General features: G+C 41.3%; 1 protein-coding gene across 1 annotated transcript in view; it reads right to left on the reverse strand.

Annotated features, from left to right (window-relative positions):
• The window catches only part of HIBADH (3-hydroxyisobutyrate dehydrogenase), a 70,575-nt gene that overhangs the window by 40,452 nt on the left and 5,540 nt on the right, over nt 1-24,583 (reverse strand). Inside the window, exons 3-4 of the mRNA XM_053409855.1 lie at nt 23,470-23,579; nt 20,612-20,733 (exon numbers count right to left, since the gene is read on the reverse strand). Coding sequence (XP_053265830.1) covers nt 20,612-20,733; nt 23,470-23,579 — 232 coding nt within the window. The remainder of the gene's footprint in view (nt 1-20,611; nt 20,734-23,469; nt 23,580-24,583) is intronic.

Here is a 24,583-nt window from a genome sequence, read left to right on the forward strand (position 1 = left end):
CTGACTAATCCTCTTTTAAGGTAAAGGTAAAGGCAACCCTGACCATTAAGTCCAGTCGTGGATGCCTCTGGGGTTGCAGCGCTCATCTCGCTTTACTGGCCGAGGGAGATGGCGTTTGTCCGCAGACAGTTTTTCCAGGTCATGTGGTCAGCATGTCTAAGCTGCTTCTGGTGGACAAGAGCAGCACGCGGAAATGCCGTTTACCTTCCCACTGGAGAGGTACCTATTTATCTACTTGTACTTTGACGTGCCTTCAAACTGCTAGGTTGGCAGGAGCAGGGACCGAGTAACGGGAGCTCACCCCGTCACGGGGATTCGAACCGCCGACCTTCTGATTGGCAAGCCCTAGGCTCTGTGGTTTAGACCACAGCGCCACCCGCGCTTTTACGGTCATCCAAATGTGTGGCCATTGCTACTTCGTGGGGGGCAAATTCCACAGTATAGCTCGGTGGTGTGTGGAGTTTTTTCTTTTGCCTGTCCTGAATCTTCCAACATTCAACTTCATGACAAGAGTGGGGGGGAAAGCCTGTGTCTGTCCACATTCTTCAAAGCATGCTTAATTCCATACGTTTCTATCATGCACCCTCCAACTCACACACCTTTTTTCTAATGTAAAAAGCCTCAAGTCTTGTAGCCTTTCCGCATAAGGGAATTGTTTCAACCGCTTGATCATTTTGGATGTCCTTTTATGGCTACTGGAATGGCGAACAAAAATTATTCGTTTTTTTAATGCACAAATTGCAAACACAGATTATAAAACCAGTTGCATCCTGTTGATGATATGTTTCTTTATAAGCTAGTTGGTCAATCAATCTTTGTTGAAATAAGAGAGATAAAAGATTCTACAAAAGTGTTCTCCTAGGTAAGATGGCTATATACTTCTGACATGTTCAGGTGAGTTCTGGCTGCTCTTTAACTATGCTGAAGTCTTATATATGAGAGAATAAGCCACAACTCAGTGGGAAGAGAAGACCCATATAAATTTTCGCTTTATACGTAAGGGCTTCCATTTTAAGAAAAGCTTGACCCTTAGCACGCAGTCTGAAGTGGTACAACTCAGAATTCTACCAGTTCATTCTGTATAAATATATAGATCAACTTTCTGTTGGCAAACTTAATAAGTGTAGTGCTCTTTTTTTAAAAAAAAAAAAGCCTCTGATTTCATACCTATCCAGTCAGCCTGCAATCTTCAGTATCATCATCAAAAGGAGAAAGACAAAATGATGCAGTTAAAACAAATTTAATTCCCTTGGTTCAGATGTGGGGGGGGGGGGGAATAGATTTCGTAACATAGGGTTCACGATAAACCATGACCCACACTTAGCACACAAACACAGAAAGGTTTTCATCACCTTTGTTCTAGAGCTGCAAACATTTCTGGGAGGCTGAGTGCCTCCAAAGCAAAGCAGCGTCCACATAGCCAAAGCAGATTTCTAAAGCTTTTTAACAATTCTCAGAGGCGACTTGTTATGTTTGCTGCCAGCAAGTCCCTGCAGGTCCAGTGGGCTGACAAGCAATGTGAAAACTCAGCTAACAGGGACCTAGTCTGTTGGAAGCCACCAGCTGGCCTGCCAGGGCTTTGCAATTGCATGGGGCAGCTGACAGCCTGGGCATTGCTGACCATGCTGAGCAACGTGCCACCCAGCTGCTGCGTGGTCACATCCATCTGGAGATCTCCAGCCAGACAAATCTCTACGCCTGTCAGATCTTTTCAGCAAGCCTTGTTATGCAAATTCAATTACTCAAGTGTACCCCATTACTGCTGGCTAACTGCTCCTTGAACCAATCTCACACTGACAGTCGGCTCACATTTTTACTTACCCAAAGTACCTCATTTATTCCTGCTCAACTGTTCACTTGTATTATTAATGCAGAACAAAGTCCACAGCACTGTAACCTCTCTGCAAGTGGACAATGGTTCACTTACGAGAAAAAGCTTTGGGGGGGGGGGAATATTAACAGTACCTTTTTTAAAAAACTAGCCCATCTTATCTTAACAGAGACTTTATATCAACACAATCTCCAATATCATTTTATTGTTAGAAATGTGGACTTGAAATCACAACCGACCGGCCTAACGAGCTTTTTTCTTTTTCAAAAGATTGAAACAAAACATTATGTGAATATTTCAAATACCCACCTAATCTCGAGTCATCTCCTGTGAAACGACAGCAGCCCTTTTATGTTTGAAAATATATAGACAAGGATACTCACTTTTATTCATTTGCTTTTTAAGCATTCCATAGGAAGAAGGAAATCAGTCACAGAACAAAAGTCCCCACTAAAGGATAAAACATTAACAAAACGCCGTTCCTAATCTAGGAAAACAAAGTGAGCTGTTCCACCCAAAGCTATGAGGCAACAGTCAACCTCTTTATAAAAGCATGCAATATTTACTACACTAGTAACTTGTGAACATGGAAATCTGAGGTGACTACTTCCCCGTAGTCTTGTAAACCTTTACCTTTGCCTACTGAAAGCATTTCTAAAAATTTTAAAGACAAACCCAGGAAATAATATGAAGAAAAATATAGTGGCAAACATAGCATATGGAAACTAGTATGTCTAAATTTCAGTAACTCAAGTGAGCTGAGTTGGTAGAGCATGAAACACTTAAGATCATGGGTTCAAGCCCCATGTTGGGCAAAACATTCCTGCATTGAAGGGGGCTGGACTAGATGACCCTCGTGGTCCCTTCCAATTCTATGACTTTTTGGTATGGAGGAATTTTCAGATATGTGAGTCCCCATGTTTGAGGCGATACAACCTAGAAACAGGTTTACCTTCTCACCTGATGTTTAAGTAGGCCATCATTTTCTGGGTGGCATTGAGGGTAAATTAATGTAAAATTAACCTGCTGTGAACATGGCCTTAGCTGCAATTATTAAATGAGTATGTAACCCAAAAAGAAAAGAAAAAAAGAGGATGGCGTTCCCACAAACTTGGTACCACCACTAGCTGGGACATCAGATGGGGAATATTCAAATGTACCTCTGAAGGCAACAAGAGGCAAATAGGGAATAAAAAAAAGCAGGCAGGCAGATGTGTGTGGGAGAGGCAGTCCTTCAACTATCCCGGTCCTGGACCATTTAGGCCAACCATTTAAGCCCTGGAAGCCATTAGAAATGAAGCCCTTTTCTATCCCACCTACAAAATAAGTGTATTTAATCTTGTGATAAAATTATTTACACAATCCGGCTGACCACCAGGACTTGTTAACATCAAATTATCTTGAAATAGTATCCCATTCCTCCTGGGATCGAACTGGATGCTACTCAAGGAGCCAGGCATCGCCATGGATTCAGGAAGGTGTCTCTTAGCTTAATAACTGGTTTTAAAATATAAAAAGCAGTGCCAAAGATATGCAGCTAACTAGTGCATTTAAGAGGAAAACACAAACAGTTCACAGAAAACTGGTAACAGCTTATAGAACTGAGTTGTGCCCCACACAGGGTAGCCAGAATTTCAAGATCCAGTATAAAAGGGGAGAAGGAAGTTCATGACAAACCCCAATAATGTGTTTTTTAAGTTGAGGCCTCCCTTTGTCTACTATAATTTCAAACTGGGCTCCCTTTCTGCTTGTGTGGCATTTTTATGCTGGTGCATTCTGTTCAACATCAGTGGCGTATTGTCCTTATACAATGTGAAACTAGTTTGTCTGCTCTCTCTAGCTCTATTCAGTTGATCCCCTGATTCACACAGATTCAATTGAACATCAGTACAGTGGTACCTTGGTTCTCAAACTTAATCCGTTCCGGAAGTCCGTTTCAAAACCAAAGCGTTCCAAAACCAAGGCGCGCTTTCCCATAGAAAGCAATGCAAAATGGATTAATCTGTTTCAGAGTTTTAAAAACAACCCCTAAAACAGCAATTTACTATGTAATGAGACCATTGATCCATAAAATGAAAGCAATAAACAACGTACTGCAGTCACTCACTCACTCACTCACTCACTCGCTGAACTGGGTTCCACACAGTCACAAAAACAAAACAAAAAAGAGGCACAAAAACGCAAAACAAATAGCAAAAACAGACAGACCTTTAGACACTCAAAACGGAGCATGTTCAGCTTCCGAAAAATGTTCGCAAACTGGAACACTTACTTCCAGGTTTGCAGTGCTTGGGTTCCAAGTTGTTTGGGTACCAAGGCGTTTGAGAACCAAGGTGCCACTGTATAGGGTTCAGACATTTGACATGCATAGACTAGGTGAAGTAGGTGGCACCTGAATGCCTCAATGGGTAGACGCTCACTATCTACTGAAATCCACTGATCCTGAATGCAGGTTTTCCAGGAGCATCATCAGATAGTACAATGATTAGTCAATCACTGTCTGACTCCATGAAATTTTGGTTCTGACGGAGGAAATTTAAAAATGCCAGTTCAGAATTTGTGAGATGCGGGAATGGTAAAAAGCTTATTACTCAAGACAAGAATTATTAAACTTAGCCAAAAGCTGTTTCGAACAGAAGTGAGCAAGTCTGGTTATATGATTCTGTTGGTAAATTGATAAAAGTTAATGGTTTCTGCAGGACATAGGGGAGGACATGGATTTATTAAAACATTATTGAAGCAGCAGAATCACAAACTAAACATAACTGATGGTCATCTATTTAAGCCAAGGTTTCCCAAACTTGGGTCTCCAGCTGTTTTTGGATTACAATTCCCATCACCCTTGACCACTGGTCCTGCTAGCTAGGGATGATGGGAGTTGTAGTCCAACAACAGCTAGAGACCCAAAATTGGGAAATTCTGATTTAAGCCCTCCGTCTTTGACCCATGCCACAGCTGCAGTGTTAAAAGGAAAACAGTGTTTTTAAAAGAGATAAACTCATTTCCCTTAGGCAGTATTTCTGTTAACTGGTTTTTTAAAAAAAGTATGTTTCATTCCTCTTTACATGTGTACCAACCAGAAAATCAGTTTCAGAAAGGAAGTCATATGCATGGTTTGCAAAGTCAGACCTTTCCCATAAACTCCATCAACAGCTACTATATAACTCACAGGCTGTTAACTTCATGACAACTCTTTAATGTAGCGCACTATTTGTTCTTATTTTCATTAAGAGTGGATTCAAAGTCCAAAACAATACTCCAGAACAGGGGTTGAGAACCACCGAAACAAGTGCCCACCTTGGCCAGGGAGTTTTTTATATTTTATTCTGCTTGGGGGATAGGAAGAAATTTCTGTTTACCTTGCCCTGCTGCTTGCTTACAAGGTGCTGAGGGTGTTTCCTTATTTTTTTTGAATTTTTCTTGCTTTGCGTAAGGGCGTTAAGCTCTCAGGTGGCTGCACTTCCTGCACCCCAGGCAAGACATGAAATGAGGCAAGCCGGAAGCCTGCATCAGAGAGCTTCTTGGTTCTGATGGTTTTCCCCACCCTCTCTCAGGTCCAGCAAGGGGAATTTTCTCACCCACCTGCCATCCTTTCATCCTGCCTATTTTAGCTGATACAGAAGACTAGAGGGACAACACCTTGGGAGTTTCTTAAAAGACCAACAACAGGGCTGAAAAACAGGTAATGCAGAGGCCGCAGGCACTTCTAAGCTCTGCCGTCTGACAAAGGGAATATAGTCCTTCAGGAGGGGTTAAAAGTTTCACCACTCTACTATAAAAGGGCTCATCTGATTATCTTGGACTATTTGGGGGGGGCTACCTATTAACTAAAATAAATAAATAGAAGCAAATGTAGTCCTATACATAGGTCTACTGAGAAACCCCACTGCTTCAAGTTAGTGGCTATAGGACTTTAGCCTTAAAAAGGGTTGTTTGCATTCACACTGCCAGAACGGGCTCCAGGATGGATGGGTGGAAGAGAACGCACCCTCTGGTACATGGGAAGGCAAACTAAGGCCCGGGGCCCGGATCCGGCCCAATCGCCTTCTATATCTGGCCCACCGACGGTCCGGGAATCAGCGTGTTTTTACATGAGTAGAATGTGTTCTTTTATTTAAAATGCATCTCTGGGTTATTTGTGGGGCATAGGAATTCGTTCATTTCCCCCAACCCCCAAAAAATATAGTTCGGCCCCCCACAAGGTCTGAGAGACAGTGGAGCGGCCCCCTGCTGAAAAAGTTTGTTGACCCCTGCTCTGGAAAGTCCTCCTTCTTCCTCCGTTGGTTGGGGCTGGTGGAATTACCTGGTAGCAGTGGTAGGCAGCAGCAGTAGCAATCCAACCTGTGCTGCGTGGCTGTAGTCCAAGATTTAAACTTCCCAGAACACTCTTGATCACATCAGGGATACTGTGGGAAATTAAACTGGCAGCTGCACCAGCCACACAGTGGTGTTCAGAGTGCTGGACCAGGAAATTTTGTTTAAAGGGGGGGGGGTCCCCAGGACAATCAGGAAAAGCAGGACCTCCCAGGGTGCTGATGCGCTGGCAGCTGCCCAGAGATGCTAGATGTTGTTGGTTTCCCTCCAACTATTGCAATGTATATTGATGCTTTCAATAGGTGGAGCATTGCATCACTTACTAAAAAGAGGAAAATTTTCAAGCACTAAATTTAAATGTCAAAAATATGTTATGCTACTAAACAATCTTATTTAAATAAATATATGTATATTAATAGTTCATTTGGTAGAGCATGAGACTCTTTAATCTCAAGGTTGTGGGTTTGAGCCCCACACTGGGCAAAATATTACCAGTATTAGACTACATGCCCCTCGTGGTCCTTTCCAACTCTACAATTCTATGATACTATGAAACACAACTTATTACTCCTTTAGAGTTAAACTCATTAGGAAGCCCAGTTAGCCAGCATCCTGCCAATTAATAGTTGTATTTAAGTTTCCCCATTGTCACAGATACAGGTTGAAAGATAAAAGGGAAAATAATGTCCATACAACAGTGTATCTATAGCATCGAATCATTAATATTGAAATGATACTTTCAAGAATAAGGGCAGAATCCTACCTGCACAATCCCATATAAATCCCACAGTTTCAGAGAACCACCTTTCAATGCGGCATACAACAGAACAGTAAGAACGTCAATATAAGCTCACGGATAAAATGGACACAAAGCAAAACAGCAGCATAAAAAAAATCAGTGTAAAAATTCAATGGTGGGGATAAAACCTATTTTAGTAACTAATGCACATCCCACGCATGAATGCCTAGACAAATAAAATTATCTTCACCTGGTGTTGAAAGAGGAAAAAGCCGCCAACGCCACAAATGGGGCGACAAGATTAAAAATCCCATTAGCTATTGAACACCAGCTACCCATCTAACTACTAAAGCCCTCTCACAACTGTTAACCTGAAAAGTAATTTCCACACACACACTACAAAGAATACTTGCTAATTTCAAATAAACACAACCTGATCGTTGCTCTAAGAACCACCCCCCCCCCATTTTAATTTATTTACTAAATATAGACAAAAGCATTCTTAAACATATTGGAAGACTCAGGGAGCAGAAAAAATCGGAAGACATAGATTATTAGACTTCCATTGCAACACATACACATTATGTCAATAGATCATTTAAGCCGACAGCTATTATTCAATTTTTCCTTTAACCGAGGCCTACTTATCTTTCACCTCTATGCAGAGGTTCCCATGGCAACATGCGCTAGTAATAGGTGCCATTCCAAACCGAACTAGAGGAGAATCTACTGTATAGTTATGATTTAAGTGGCTTTATTTGTTGTAACTTGCGGGATTCCCCCCCCCACACCCCCCAAGCGACCATTATTTTTAATGAGACCAGTTTACTTTGAGAATCTTTAGCAGAAAAACACTCATTTACTCCAGACCTAAAGCAATGTCTGTTTAAAAAAAAAAAAGTGGGAAAACACAAAGATTACATGTAATGTAAAAATCTGCATGTGCATGTCATTACTCCACAACATCATTAAGTGCTCCGAGAAAAAGGCCCAAGCTGTTATGTGTGTTAATGAATTGGGCAGTTACTCAAGCACAGTCTCTGCTGTATCAGATTTGATAAAGACTAGTGTGTTAGCTAAAGTCTTGCTTATTAAGGGCTCTGGTGAGAAAATCTGACACATTAAACCAAGCAAGGTTTCAGGGACAGCAGGGGGCAATTCCAGAGCACAGGCACCATCTATAAAGGCAAACTGCCACAGCTTTTTGATGTTAAATAAGTAGCAACATCGCACACAACAACAAAGCTTAGAAACAGACCGTTGTATCAAATTTAAATGTGTAACACGGAGGGTCAAAAGTCACAATTACCGTATACTGCTGCTGTTTACCAATAAATGTGTCTGTTCAAAAACCCATATATGTAAATTATAACATGACATCTCTTTTTCTCAACACTTTGGGGATTTCAGATATAAAATATTCAAGCTGCTCTTTGAACAAGTAGGCCGTAAGATATATACTCGGTCCGAGGACAAGGTGGGAGGTCACAGACATTCACTTTGAAAGCATATACATTTCTCAACAGATTATACACATTAAATACTTGAAGAGAAAGAGTAATGGTGTAAGATGAATGGCACTTCATAAAGCTGTTGATAAATTATCACCTCCATGAATTAGGCAAGGATAATACATGGAAAGGGTAAAATACTATTACGAGGAGAAACAAATTCTTTAAGTTGCCATTTTCCAGTTTGATTTAGTAAGATTTGATTTTTCAGAAGATGGCATTTAAAAAAATAATAATAAAATTTCTTCTATAAAAATTCCCCAAGTATATTTTAAGAACTAATGTTCTGCCTAATGCATGTTGGGGGGAAAATAACCATACTTTGAAAGGGTAAAAATCTTAATTTTAGAAAATATAAGATGAGTAAACATTGAGTTGGATTATCTGAAAAAAGGCTTATTCTGTGGGAGAAATGCACTTTTTTCAGAGGACGTTTCTCTGTATCCAACCTAGTTATCCAGGTTTCTATGGGATGGGCTGGACTAGGGCAAAACCCATCACAGAGATTGTAAAGATTCCCTCTCAACCGAACCAGTCGGTGTAATGGATTTCCAACGCTCAAAACATCTATTCCAGCTATGATGCAAAGATAGCTGCATGCAATAACTTGTTACATACAACTAGAGACAGTCATACAACCATTATTCACAGCACAGCCATGTCTGGATACCATGTTCAATAAATATGTGATACATGCACTTTTCATTGCTCGCTACGGGTTCAAGGACAACTATGTGAAATAATGAGCCTCCAGTACTCATGAAGGCTCCTCATCACGTAGTTTGTGAACATGGCGGTGGAATACCTGCATCAGGATGAAATTATTGCCAAGCATGTGCTGTGAATTTCAATGGGGACCAAAGTGGCTGTCTAGCATGCGCACTGTTTTCAACACAATCCATATCCAGTCCCGTCCAACTGGCACCTCTTTCTGCACACATCAGTTTAACCACATCCAGAGTTGAAGACTCCTCTGGATCCGCTTTTTCTTCATTGCTTGCAATAGGATCCAGGGGCACCTGAAACAACTGCTCTGGGTGCACAGACCCTGCTCCCCTCACTGCATGCCTAAAATCAGGGGTCAGCAAACTTTTTCACCAGTGAACTGTCCCTCAGACCTTGTGGGGGGCTGGACTATATTTTTGGGGGGGAAATGAATGAATTCCTATGCCCCACAAATAACCCAGAGATGCATTTTAAATAAAAGCACACATTCTACTCATGTAAAAACACGCTGATTCCCGGACCGTCCGCAGGTCGGATTTAGAAGGCGATTGGGCCGCATCCAGCCCCTGGGCCTCAGTTTGCCTACCCATGCCTAAAATGCTTGCTAGATTAGGTGAAAGAGTTTGAAAGAGATGGGTGAATAAGCTGCCTTGAAGACTTCCTTTTGGAAAAGTTTCAAATAAATAAAACAGCAAATTTCAAAATTCCTTTCTCACAGCTGAACTAAAAGATAAATCAGTACACAGCTGATTCATATCAACAAAGGATGAATCATCATTTCATAGCAAAGCACTTTGACGGATCATTTAGCTTTCCACTCTAACAACCATTCACTTCTATTCTCTTCATATTGTACCATCCTCTCTTGAAGCTCAAAGACCTGACTTCCTAAGTCATCCTAAGCAGCTACTACTTTTCTTTATAAAACAAAAAAAGAAGTTTTGAAAATGGAAGATTTTCTTTAGAAAAACAAAACAAAGTATGATACTCTTCTGCCCAAATACTTCCAAATGCACCCGCCAACTATTTTGAAATCATGCTTGGTTGCAATGCCACCTGGTGGTGCGGAAAATGAATGGATTCCTTTGAAGAGATGGAAAGGTTTTTGGGGAGGTGGGGGAAACACGCAGCGTTCTTAAGAATTTTTCCCTGCACTAGGTATCTATAGCTGCATCTGTTAACAGAGCTTCAAAAAGACTTTTATCCTCTGTGCACAACCTAGTAAAGTGTTTAGAATTTACACATATAGCAGAAACTGAAACTAGGATTTCCCCAGTTGTTTCAAGTCTTTGTAAGTTGAACGCCTGGATCAGTTTATGTACACATCAGGCTTCTTGACATTAAATAAAAACTGTTTTCTCCCCCCCCCACCAGTTCCAACTTTCTGAAGAAGAAGAATAAAATGTTGCTGAAGCCTTAAAAGAAGGGTTACTGAACTGCTTTGTAAAATTACACTGTATAATTAATTCCATAGTAAGAATGTTTTTATGGCGTGTTTTGGTGACCCTTTATTACCATCAAGTTCACAATGCTGGTGGGCTGCCTTTTAATCCCTCCGCAGACAAAGACCCTAAATAAACACAGATCCCTTCCTGGGAAAGAAGTCCACTCTGGTTAAATGGTAAGGAAATGAGTAAATCATTAGTAATCTTTAAAGCCAAAGCTATAAACTCAAGTTACCTTAAGTTAAAATGAAAGTGTCCTGTAAGAGTTTCAAAGTTCTGTCACAGATAGAAATCTCCAGCTCTTGACTCCAGACTAGGCGCCAGCTGATAAACAAACAATTTAAGTCAAGAACTGGAGAATTCCCAGCTTTTTGGTTTAATGGGTTTGGCCAACAGTATTTATTGCCTTCAGTTTTATTCTCACTTAGCTCTAAGAGGAAATTTAAACTCATCATTATCTTAAAGCTCCATATGGGCAGCAGTCAACTCACCTGATATAGCTCCTTTTACTCTGAGGGAATTTTAGTCCTCAGCAGAAGTGAGGTAATAGTGTAAACTAATTAACTGCAGTTTAAGGTTGACTTTTTAATAGGTTAAATAAATTTTGTTCAGAATGGTTTATAATCTCTCTTGGGCCAGTGTCAATGCTGAAGAGTATAGCTTTACCATTTCCAGTCTGAAGTACTAGTAGCATATACCCATAAAAACACTCAACCAGTGTGGTGAAGTGAAGTAGACAGTATTGGACTTTGGAGAGATCTGGGTTCAAAGAGACACTTGGCCATAAAGCTGACTGGGTGGCCATGGGTGAGTCTCTTTCCTCCTCTCTCTCAAACCAGCCTACCTCACCGGGTTGTTACAGAGATAAAACAAAGAGTATGATGCTCGGAGCTTCTTGGCAGAAAACAGGATACTACCCTTTGATACTGGTGAGACGCCATCAGTCAACCACTTCTTAGCTGCCTTAGTATTTATTAAAATGTTTGTATTCTACCTTTCCACTGGCCAACAATGCGGCCTACAATCAACAGTTAAAATTGCAACATGATGCAAAATAAGATAAAACCAGAAAGGGCAGAGGGGACTGGCAGATCATGGTCCAAAATGCTCAAATGAGTTCATCATCATCTTCATATATTATTATTCACACCCCACCCATCTGGCTGGGTTTCCCCAGCCACTCTGGGTAGCTCCCAACAGAATATTAAAAACACGATAAAACATCAAACATTAAAAACTTCCCTAAACAGGGCTGCCTTCAGATGTCTTCTAAAAGTCAGATAGCTGTTTATTTCCTTGACATCTGATGGGCATTCCGCAGGGTGGGTGCCACCACCGAGAAGGCCCTCTGCCTGGTTCCCTGTAACCTCACTTCTCAGAGTGAGGGAACTGCCAGAAGGCCCTCGGCGCTGGACCTCAGTGTCTGGGCTGAACGATGGGGGTGGAGACACTCCTTCACATGAATGTTGAAATGAAATGTCATCAGAAAAGGAGACAGGTGGATCTCCTGGGGCAGACAGTTCCAAAATCTGGGTATTGCAGTAGAGAAAGCCCTCAACTGTTTACCCAATAATTGAAATTCTGGTGAGGGTGGGACTCAGAGAACCTTTCCTAGTGACCTTAGCAGGATCATGCAGGACAAGGTCCTTCAGATTACCTAGTCCAAAACCATTGGCCCAAGTGCCTCATTACAGCAACAGACGAAGCTGTGGTCAAGTTTGGAGAAGCACCACAGTAACCTCACCCATCCAGTAAGCATAGTACTGCTGCGCATATTTCTGTGGATTCCAGAGCAAATAACTATGCAGTGAGTCAGAAGTGGGAAAGCATTCTTTTCCCTCCAGTGTGTGACAGAAGCCACAAGTTCCACATGTTTGAACATTACTAACGCTGCAATCCTACATCTAATTCCAAGTAAACTCGGTAGGACTTCCTTCTGAGCAGAAATGTAGGATATTGGATTATGGAAGTCACATGCTATTAAAAAGGATCAATAATAGGCACTGCTGTTTGGCAGCCCCTTCTGAGACTGGCTCACTATAGACTTTTAACACACACACACACCCCGAAAAAGAGGTCACAGGTGTACTTAGCCAGGAACCCTCAGCATTCAGGAAGTTCCTACCATATGTGTGGATAAATTCTGCTTCAGATATTGATGCTTTAAAACCCCATTGTTGCTTGTTAACAGTTAGTGCAGTATACATTTATGCTGATTTTTTCTGCCATTTTTCTTCTGATCTGTGGTGCAATTTACAGTGCTAGCCAACTGTCACCTTTTAAAATACCTGAGGCAAAATAATTATTCTAATAATCTGGAAAACCTTGCAAGATGAGAGCTGATGTTAGTTTTTATAGTGTGATTTTATTGCTTTTAAAAGAATTTTGATTTATATAGCAGGTCTTCCTGTGGAAATATGAATGTTGACTTAATTGCAATTTTCCTGCCATTTGCTAAACCAGCTATTTGGCAGACAATCAAATGACCTTAACCTTAATGTGAAGCAAGTCCTTCCCCCATTTTTTATAAAGAGCTACATTAGTTCAAGTTCTCTGCTGAGAGCTTAGGATGGTAATAATGCATGCATTATTATACCAAATGAGATAGTGGAAATGAGTTCACTCAAATGTAAGAGGTGGGTGGAATAAACTGCAGACTTAGAGTAGATTCAGAAAAATAATTTTTCCACTACATAATTATTACTTTTAAAAATAATAATTCTTAGGGAACTAGGCTCTCCAAAGGGTTGGATGTGATCTCACCAGTCAGGATTATGCTAGGAAATCATGTCATCTTACAGTGTATATGTAACTTATGTAAACTTATTCTGCAAGAGGGCCCAGAATCTATATAATTTCTAGGTCCTGTTGCATCTGATCTATCATCCACAAAGGCTTATGCCTTTGCCCTCCCATCAGATGTCAAGGAAATAAACAACTATCTGACTTTTAGAAGACATCTGAAGGCAGCCCTGCCTAGGGAAGTTTTTAACGTTTGATGTTTTATCGTGTTTTTAATATTCTGTTGGGAGCCGCCCAGAGTGGCCGGGGAAATAATAAAAAATTATTATTATTGTTAGTCTTTAAGGTGCCACAAGTCTCTTCATAGAAATCTATATGCAACCACACAGCTGAAATCCCCAGAATTCTCTTAGGGCAAGATGTGTTTGAACCAGTTTTTAAAAACTACTTCTCTCAAAATGCCCTCTGACATTGCTCTTTTTAGCAAACGTTGATATTCTATCTGGTGAAATCTAGGGGTAAGACTCTGCATGGTTGAAGATTGTGGATCGCAGTTGTAACTGCAAGAAGAGACAAGGTCGCAAACATTTGAAGAGCTACGTAATTACATTGTTTCTGGTCATTCATTTACTCCCAATGATACAAGTGCCTCCCATTCTTTATGATGGATTGAAAGCACTACAAATTTGTTACTGAGTTTGCCACGATCCTCAGGGAGGATGCTAACCACTTTCTACTTTTGAACAACCTTTTAATCTTGTTGTTGTTGTTCCTAGTGACACAATAGCCAGGATCCAGGGGCCTCCTTGTGTGAACAAATGGCACTTCTGCTCACAGAAGTGAGGGTGGGGGCAGTCTCCAGTTTTTGCCAATTCCCTCCCCTCCATTCACAGATCGTAGCACCTGACATGGCATCACTCTCTACAGTGGCTTTTGTGCAAGAAGCTGCAGCCGGAAAGTCCTATTGTACAGATGGAACTCTGCCTACCGTTCTCTACATTCTGTCCACAATTTTCCTGACATGCTTCAGCTTAAATGACTGCTATTGCCAATACCAAAAAGTTATCTAACTTTGATTTTAAAAGTGAAAACCTCTATTCCATCTTATAAAAAAACTCTCACCTGAATCATGCATTTCAGCAATCAAAATAATCTTTTCTGTGCTATATTGATTGTACACCACTTAAGGATGATCGTAGTTTAGCGGAGTATTAATGAATCAAATCAGTTGTGGGATATAAGTACAGTGGTACCTTGGGTTACATACGCTTCAGGTTACATATGCTTCAGGTTACAGACTCCACTAACCCAGAAATAGTACCTCGGGTTAAGAACTTTGCTTCAGGATGAGAACAGAAATTGTGTGGCGGCGGCACAGCAGCAGCGGGAGACCCCATTAGCTAAAGTGGTGCTTCAGGTTAAGAAAAGTTTCAGGTTAAGAACGGACCTCCGGAACAAATTAAGTACGTAACCAGAGATACCACTGTACTTCAGAACAAATAGTATTTAAACACACCCTGCAACTGTTCCTTGTTCCAGCTAGCTATGCAAGAGTTAATTCCTAATGAGAAGTCTGCTTGTAATGTACAAAATGGAGGGAAGGGTGTTATTATTTTGTTTTTGAAACGTTAAGAACATTGCTACTAGCAATATATCACAGCTTCTATTGCCTACATATTTAGTAGGGGTATTTAAAATGAGAGTCATCATAGTGATCTGCAGTTAAAAGTAGAAGTCAGAAAATGTATCCTCTTTTTTGCTCTTCAGAATATGGCAACTTCCCGCCCTACTTTCCACCCTCCCTCTCTTTCTTTTGCAAATGCTGTTCCCACCCCCACTTTGTTCACTGGAAGCAAGGGAATGCCCTTATCTGTGGCTGAATGCTGGATCCTACCCTTAGTGGGGGCCAAGAGCTTTAAGGCTCTGTTATATTCAACAACGGTTCCCGGTGACTCATGAGTGGCACAGGCTGGGGGCGAGATGCAAAATCCACAACCATAACCTAATGCAAGACCAGCTGTGTAAACAGTAGCATGAGGTTTAAGAACAAAACACGCAATATTTTGACTAACCTTTGTAGGTTTTCGCCTGGAATTTTAGCTCTGCTCCGTGGCCAAAGCCATAAAGCAATAAAATGCTGCATTCTCATTTTGAGATATATTTTAGCCTGTTTCCACCAAAAAAAGTACCTTGCAGCTAATAAATGTTCCTCTCCTCGCAACAAGGCTTATATTTTCAGGGGGCTGTTTATTACTGCGAATATTCAACATGAGAATGGAATGGGGGGGGGGTATTCCTTTCCACTTTTATCAGCGGATGGGAAAGATATTTAAAGTTGTTAACACCATAAAACGTCAAGAATGCCATTTGTTTCCAGAACTGAGTTTTCATTGGAAACAGTAGTTGTCAACTCCAGCCCAAACAGCTGTGGAAGAGTGGGGAGAGAAGAATGTGCCTCTATCAGTGAGCTGGGCAGCTAGGGAATCAACTGAAACGGAGCCAATGGCTGAAGAGCAATTGTCTGATACAATGAGCTGTAAACAGCATCACCATATTCCCCCCCCCCACAAAAAATGCACACAGAGATCACTCAGATTTTCTTTTTTCAAAATTCAACAAATCCATCCAGTAACATCATAGTATTTCTGCTTCTCCATGCCACAATGAATTACAGTGGACGCTCGGGTTGCGAACATGATCCATGCGGGATGCACGTTCACAACCTACAGCGTTCACAACCTGCAGCGGCGCGTCTCTGCATGCGTGGGTTGCGATTCGGCACTTCTGCACATGCGCAAAGCGCAATTTAGCACTTCTGCACATGTGTGACCCCCGAAACCCGGGCGTAACCCATTCCAGTACTTCTGGGTTTCGGCGGATCCATAACCTGAAAAAATGCAACCTGAAGCGTCTGTAACCCGAGGTATGACTGTAATTTGAATCATTTCCTGGCATCTCTCAATCTCAAGTCAGGACTGGCTTCAGAACTTGGCCAAAGCACATGCTTCGGATTGAAAAGGTTGCGGGTTCAATGTCTGGTTTCTGTAGGAAGGGCTTGCCAGGAGTCACTGCCAATCAGTATTGACAACAGCAAGGCTGATGGACCAATGGTCTGACACGGTATAAGACAATTTTCTGCCCTCTGGAAGTGTCCACTGCTTTGGATTTTTTTTCTGGCCCAGCATGCTGAACAGCATCAAGTAGCTGGGTCAAGTCACAGCTTAATTTTCCACCACAGTACAGTATGACACAATATCAAGGGCACCACAAACAACCAAAATGGCAGCTAGACCCAACCAACAAGCACTGTTTGGCACAGCTTACAAGGCTCCACTGATGGAGGAGGTGGCCTGTCAAGAGGTGGCCTCTATGCAGGGTCCCCTCACACCTGGAGCGGACCTTGTCTTAAACATACAGAATCCTTTTCTCAGGCACACCAATGGAAACAAGGATTTGTAAACTAAGGACAAGGGAAGATGACAGGCCACAAGACTAAAGAAGGCGGTAATGTGAGCAGTGTGAGCCCTTCTAGTGAAAGAGCTTTGCGAGTACCAAAAATTCAACTCACATGGCAACTGTGCAAGACCAGAAAACTGCTTCTCATCCAATTGGACTCTCACATGCAGCCCGAACTGGTAACTGTAATGAAAAATTCACACAAACTACTAGCTGGTCCCCTTTTCTTGAGCTATCCTTTCCTACCAGTTTACTAATGCTAAGTGATGCTGCCTTCATTTAGACACAGAAGTGGAAAAATACAACCTGATTTCAAACAGAGAGGGAGGGAGAATTTGGGATTTAAAAAAGGAGGAATCATGAGTCTGATAAACATGGGTTCATACACCCAGAGACTATTTTTGTGGGTTTTAAAATATTTATCCTATTAAATGTGCACTGCTGACTGTTAAGACCTCTCAATGAAAAGACTGGAATGTAGAGCACTATGCCAAAAAAAAAAAATTGCACGTAAAAACTGTTGCATGTATACTTGTGCCATTTAGTAAATAATAATAAAGAGTTTGTAAAGTCCCCTTAAAAGCCACTATTATTTTATTTCACTACAGTTTGGGCCATGTACCATTCTCAAAACTCTAGCTTGCAGTACTAGTTGTGCAACATAAATAAGTGGCCCAAGCTTATTTAAATGATTTTTTATATATTTTTTAAAAAAACCCAATTGTGCTTGGACAGAAAACAGCATGTTTAGAGCCTGAAGCAAAGTAAAAATGCCAAGTTATAAACTTGTCCTAGGGAGGATTTATAATGGAAATGCCAACAGACTCTTAACTACAGTGGTGCCGTTTTGTGCCAACATATAAATAATTTTAGTTTTTGTGGTCACGTCATAAATTAGACACAGCACCAGTGGAAACAGTAGGGTTCTGATTCAGTAAATAGAAAGAGCAAGAGTGTATGTTTGTATTTTTAAAAAAGACAAGCACTGTACAGACTTGATGCTGGCTCTGAAACGAAGTCTATATGAGGGTTTCGATTAAAAAAAAAAAAGGAGTCAAGCCATATTCTGAATTCTTTAAAGCTTGTAAAATAAGAAGTCTTTAACAAGCTCCGCTGCCTACTGTTTCAATCTTCTAGAAAGCATTTATACAAGTTAGTAAAAACGACTCTATTCAACATATGTTATTTTCTCCAATGAGAAAAAAAAATGCACACAGATGCACTCATGCATGCACATATATATATATACACTCTTAAGGTTCCTTAAAGGACACATTCGTTTGACACAAGCAACTGCTGCAAATGCCACATTAGTAACATGATGTGTACAAAGAAGCTCTTATGCATACAAGGCCATAGAGGAGTCACTTTCTTCGTTCTCAGTTTACACTTGTCACTACAGCGTCAATAAATGACTTAACATATTCCAGTTTCCCTTCAGGCAGGCGAGATGCAATTGGAGGGGAACCTATCCAGGCAATATGGAGAACTTCAAATTACATTCGCCTACAGAGGTCAGCTGCTTGTACAAGGGAAGATGGTAGAACGTACCAATGGAAAATAAAGACAGAAATAATGGAGATCAGCGTACAAACATAGCTCTCTCTTGAATAGGGCATGTCAATGATGTGTATTTGCATAGTGTTACATTGTGGGAAATGCAAATATAAGAAACTGGATTTTCTCCTACAGATTGAGCCACAACATGGCTATCTGCCCTCTCTTTTTTCTAGGTTTGCGCTGAATAAATGCCTTTTTCCTGTACCTTTCTTGTCTCTCCACCATTACTGTAATCAGCTACTTGGGTTGGCAGCTTGCCACACTGCTGCTAGCCTATATTTTCTTATATTGATTCTACTCCTGTTCATACTCTGACCTTAATCCAGGTTCAGCCAGATACCCATACCTTCTCCTTTTAAAATCCAGTTAGGCTACATACCTTTATTAGAACCAACCAAAATGTCACCAAGCCATAAACAAGCTATTTAGTTTTCTGGCTTGCAGAGGTTTATCTAGAAGCGGGAGGTCATGTAACCCCACCCCACCTGCCACAAAATAAAAGTCCCATTTTCAGGCGGTCGAAAGTAATCTTCTGGTTTTGATATCACCTGTGGCATGGGTAGGCAAAATAAGGCCCGGGGGCCGTATCCGGCCCAATCGCCTTCTATATCCAGCCCGCGGACAGTCCAGAAATCAGCATGTTTTTACATGAGAGGAATGTGTCCTTTTATTTAAAATGCATCTCTGAGTTATTTGTAGGGCATAGGAATTTGTTCATCCCCCCCCCCAAAAAAACATATAGTCCGCCCCCCCACAAGGTCTGAGGGCCAGTGGACCGACCCCCTGCTGAAAAAGTTTGCTGACCCCTGATCTATGGCTAAACTTGATATCCTCTAAGATACACAAAAAGCAGGGGAAGTTGTGTTGCTCCATTAGAATAAATTAAAATTTTAGTCAGGCAATTATTCGAGGGCGACCGTAGCTCAGTGGTAGAGCTATGGGTCCCTGGTACCAGGATGGGAATTTCAATTCCTGGTACTAGGATGGGAATTTCCCATCTGAAATAATGGAGAGCTGTTGCAAGTCAGAGTAGGCAATACTATATGGACCAATACTGAGCCTCTACGTATAAAGAAGCTTCCTATATCCCTAGGACTAACCAAAATGTCACAAACAGAAGAGTTTCAAAACTTTTCTTCAAGTTGAAGGGTAAGAAAAAGTGTGGAGGAGAAGAGCTGGCTTGACAGTAAAGCCAGTAAATTGTTCAAAAGCACTGTTTACTAACATATACTATCCTTTTTATTGGTTCGTTTGACTTCCATCCTGGCCAGTGGCGTTACCTATTATGCTCTTCTGTGTAAGACAAGCAGTTAAAGTGGTACCTTGTTTACTGTAGAATTTCAAAAGTACATTGACATCTGCAAATATCAAAGGTTTCACCAAGGCAAAATGAATAGACAACAACTTTCAACCAAAAAGGAGGTATCACTGGACAAGCCTCAGTGAGGTACTTCTACAGTGGTACCTCAGGTTAAGTACTTAATTCGTTCCGGAGGTCCATACTTAACCTGAAACTGTTCTTAACCTGAAGCACTTTAGCTAATGGGGCCTCCTGCTGCTGCCACGCCGCCGGAGCATGATTTCTGTTCTCATCCTGAAGCAAAGTTCTTAACCTGAAGCACTATTTCTGGGTTAGCAGAGTCTGTAACCTGAAGCGTATGTAACCTGAAGCGTATGTAACCTGAGGTAGCACTGTATTGTTAAACCTCCAGCTTCTATATGAATTAGACAATGCCTTCTTGTAAAGAGGTTGAGGAATCCAGTATACCCAAAATACCAATTTTTGTTGACTCCATCAATCTTTTGCTGAATTTGCTGGATTCTAAGTCTAGAGAAACAATCCTTTATAGTAGTACATTCAAATTCCCTGTTTCATATTGCTGACCCTCTACTTTACAAGCCTCCAATATACTAAGTGGAAAATTACCAGCTTGATAATTTGAAGAGAGAGAAAATACAAAATATGCGTTATGAGGACCCACAGAACTTGTCCTATGCATCTGATGATTTACACTTGTTTTCAGTGAATTCCAGCTCCTCATGCCGCGTGGCAAATTTCTTTTCAAACAGAGGGGACTATTAAAAGTAGTTTGTAATGCGATGAGCAGGTCAACAGAGACAGCAATCATTTTACTCGGCTAGCATGAGCCTACATATCTTTATGAATCTTGGATATGAAAACTCAGGGTTCTTTTTTATTTTTTCCTAATGAGTAGTACGTATATAGGCCAGCCTTCCCTAACCTCCAACATCAGGGAAAACACAAGTTTAGGGGGGGAAAGCTTACCACCAGAAACAGGGGCATCCATAAAAACAGCTCCCATTTTTTCAGCTTCTTTAGCTAGATCTTTTGAAACTGCAGGATCAATAGTACTGGAGTCTATTAGCAAAGAACCTTTCTTCACTTTCCTGAAGAAGAAAAAGAAGAAGCAAAAGACGAATAAGACAGAGAGCTTTGTAGATATGTAAAAAAGTCAACAAAATTAGCTTATTTTTTTTTACTGATACCATCTGGCCTAGAAGCAACACAGCTTGAGTACAGAAGCTGGCACAATCAAATGAAGATCATAGCAGATATAAAAAAAATATATCAATGAGATCTTCAATACGGATATGCTATTTCATAAATTCACATTGGTAATTGGCTATAACACAATTTACCAGGGCATTCTGCCACTGACCTTAAGTGCCCATACTTGGAACAAAGGAATTTCTAAGAGATGCTCCTGTGTGAATCTTCTAAATTACAATTTATCAAGATGGTCAACTCTATCTGAATAGAGACAATGGTTTTCTTTCCCACTGCAGATGTTAATCTAAATAATAAGCTTGGCAATGCTGTTATCACTGCTGTTGTGAAGGGCCAGTGCTTCTCTTGCATATCTTCTGGCCTGGTACACAGAAAGTTTTACTTAATTATAAACTATGGTTTAATGTGAATGATCAGCACACTGACGCTGCTCAAACATCCCCACTTCTCTCCCACCTTCCCTCCCTCCCGCCATGAGCACAAAACAAACCAGCAGCTGGTGTCACGCTACATGTGAACCAGAGCAGCTTCACAAACAACAGGAAGCCAGCCTATGGTTTGTTTCCTGCCTGACATGGCCAATTCAGCATAAGTGAAGCAGAGACTGTTGAGCAGCACGCACAGCACACTGCTCATTCGTGTTAAATCAGGCAGTTTTAACTATGGTTTAAAGTTAAGTGTAAACTGAATTCTTACCATCTACACTTCCTGCATTCAATTTCCTTTGCATTTCATTCACTTCTGAGTCCACGGTTTACAACTCTTTCCTCCTCTTTTATAACCATGTGTTATACACCTGCAACTGAGGATTATGCTTCATGCATCTGATGAAATGAACTCTAGTATAGTGGTACCTCGGAAGTCGAACGGAATCCATTCCAGAAGTCTGTTTGACTTCCAAAACGTTCGGAAATGAAAGCATGGCTTCTGATTGGCTGCAGCCAATTGGAAGCTGCAGAAGCCCCGTCAGACATCCGGGTTCCAAAGAACGTTCGCAAACCGGAACACGCACTTCCGGGTTTGCAGCATTCGGGAGCCAAAACGTCCGAGCACCAAGGTGTTCGGGATCCAAGATATGACTGTATATGAAAGCTTATGCCATGATAACATTTGCATCTCATGTACAAAATGTGACCGAGAGGTGATATAAATAAAAGAATAAAAAAATTGTCCAGTTGCACCTTAGAGACCAACTAAGTTTGTTCTCGGTATAAGCTTTTGTGTCTCTAAGGTGCTACTGGACAATTTTTTTATTTATTTCAACTGCGTCAGACCAACATGGCTACCTACCTGAATCAAGAGGTGATATGATAGACATCTTAAAATATTTTTTGAACTGCCCTGAGATTTACAGGAATAGGGCAGTACAGTCATACCTCATGTTACGTTTGCTTCATGATACGTTTTTTCAGGTTGCGTCCTGTGGCGACCCGGAAGTACCGGAAAGGGTTACTTTCGGATTTCACCACTCATGCATGCGCAGACGCACAAAATGACATCACGTGCATGTGCAGAAGCGGCGAATCATGACTTGCGCAGGCGCAGATGCGCCACTGCAGGTTGCGTTCTATTCATGTTGCGAACGGGCCTCAGGAAGGGATCCTGTTCGCAACCAGAGGTACCACTGTATACAAATTTAACAAATAAAAATAAAAATATCCTAAATACTATTACATGGAAGATGGAGCAAGCTTGTTTTTTTGCTGCTCCGGAGGGCAGGACCCAAACCAATGGATTCAAATTACATGAAAGGAGGCTGTGCCTAACCATTAGGAAAAACTTTCTGATGGTAAGAGCTGTCTGACAGTGGAATAGACTACCTCAGAACATGGTGGACTCTCCTTCATCAGAGGTTTTTAAACAGAGGCCAGAAGGCCATCTGTCAGTGATTCCTGCATTGCAGATGGTTGGACTGGATGACCCTTTGGGTCCCTTCCAAGCCGACAATTCTGTACTTTTGCTGCAGCAGCCTAAGATGGCTACCCCTGGCTCTGAACAATTTTCTTCAAAGTCATCAAAATATCAACTTGTGTTATTAGAAATTCCTTACAATCTCCCCTTTGCGTTTCAACAGGGAAAAACACACACATGAAGGTTTAAGATAATGGACTTCTAGCTATTATTTCTTTCCAGAGTACTGCAAGAGCAGCAAGATGTTGCATTTATATACCGTATTTTTTGCACCATAACACTCACTTTTTTCCTCCTAGAAAGTAAGGGGAAATGTCTGTGCGTGTTATGGAGGGAATGCCTATGGGTGGCATGCCTACGGATTTTCCTCCTCTAAAAACTACGTGCGCGTTATGGTCGGGTGCGTGTTATAGAGCGAAAAATACGGTACTAACGGGGATTAGTGCTCAAGTTTGGGGACAGACATGCATCTCTAGGAGTAAAAGTCTATTGCCAAATGCAGTTTGTTGCCATAGGGGCAGCAGGGAATTGTTTGCACACATGGATAGCTGATAGACACTATGTGCTTAGCAACGTTTTAATTCAGCAGGCAAGTAGAAAATGAATGCAAATAACACTCTAGGCAGAATGCAGCATAAAATGCTTTATTTTATTATTAAGCTTAGAAATGGGGGAGAGGAGGGAAGATAAGAGGAAATTCTCACTTCAGAATTCCATTGGAGCCTACGTAGACTTCTATTGCATTAGCATTAGATGGAAGCATCGTAATAATCCTGTCAGCTTTGTCCGCTACATCTGCTGGGGAATCTGTCACCTTTCAAGAAAAAGGGCGTAAGAAAAAGGTCAGTGTTCTGTTGCCTGTTGAAACAGAAGTTATCCTTTCATGTTTTATCGTTTCAACCTTTTAAGCAAGTATTACAAGTACTTCAGTAGAACGGAAACAGCGCTGTGTAGCTAAGCCACAGAATCAGATGCGACAATGGAAGGGTGAAATCTTGCCGTATCCTCCCGCTCCTATGAATTTTAACAAGAGACAGCACAAAGATGTAACAGCTGATTGGTTAGAAGGAGGGCATCATGGGTACAGGCAGAGTACAAGTGACAGCAAGAACCCTTTATTTCAGGCATAGGCAAACTCGGCCCTCTGGATGTTTTGGGACTACAACTCCCATCATCCCTGACCACTGGTCCTGTTAGCTAGGGATGATGGGAGTTGTAGTACTAAAACATCTGGAAGGCCGAGTTTGCCTATGCCTGCTTTATTTGTTCCATGATGCTAATTACTTCACTGTTAATCAAATCATCATTACCATATATGGTGCCAGCATTTCCCAAAATAGGCACATACATTTCATCTTAAGACATTCTAGTCGACTATAGCTTATAGTTATAGTCCATATAGTTACAAAAAGGGAAAAAGAATGGGTTTAACCATCCAGGTTGGGAGCTTGTGACCCTCAATGACCAAAGGTTATGGGGGCTGTTGTCCAACAATTAGAGGCGTAGGGTAAGCAGGTCAGGATCAGGGCTCACTTGACCCTACTCAAGCCTTTATCCCTCTCTTGCTTGTGCACATTGGGTGGAGGGTGAACTATTACTATTTTGAACTGAGAAATAATACCTGAACTTCACAAACCACAGCTTGAGTCTACAGTGGTACCTTGGTTTAAGAACAGACATGTTTACGAATGATTCGGTTTACGAACTCCGCAAAACCGGAAGTAGTGTCCCGGTTTGCAAACTTTACCTCGGTGTAAGAATGGAATCTGAACGGTGGAAGGGCACCGGTGGCGAGAGGCCTCATTAGGGAAAGCGCAC

The sequence above is a fragment of the Podarcis raffonei genome, chromosome 12 (assembly GCF_027172205.1).
Source record: "Podarcis raffonei isolate rPodRaf1 chromosome 12, rPodRaf1.pri, whole genome shotgun sequence".
Taxonomy (NCBI): domain Eukaryota; kingdom Metazoa; phylum Chordata; class Lepidosauria; order Squamata; family Lacertidae; genus Podarcis; species Podarcis raffonei.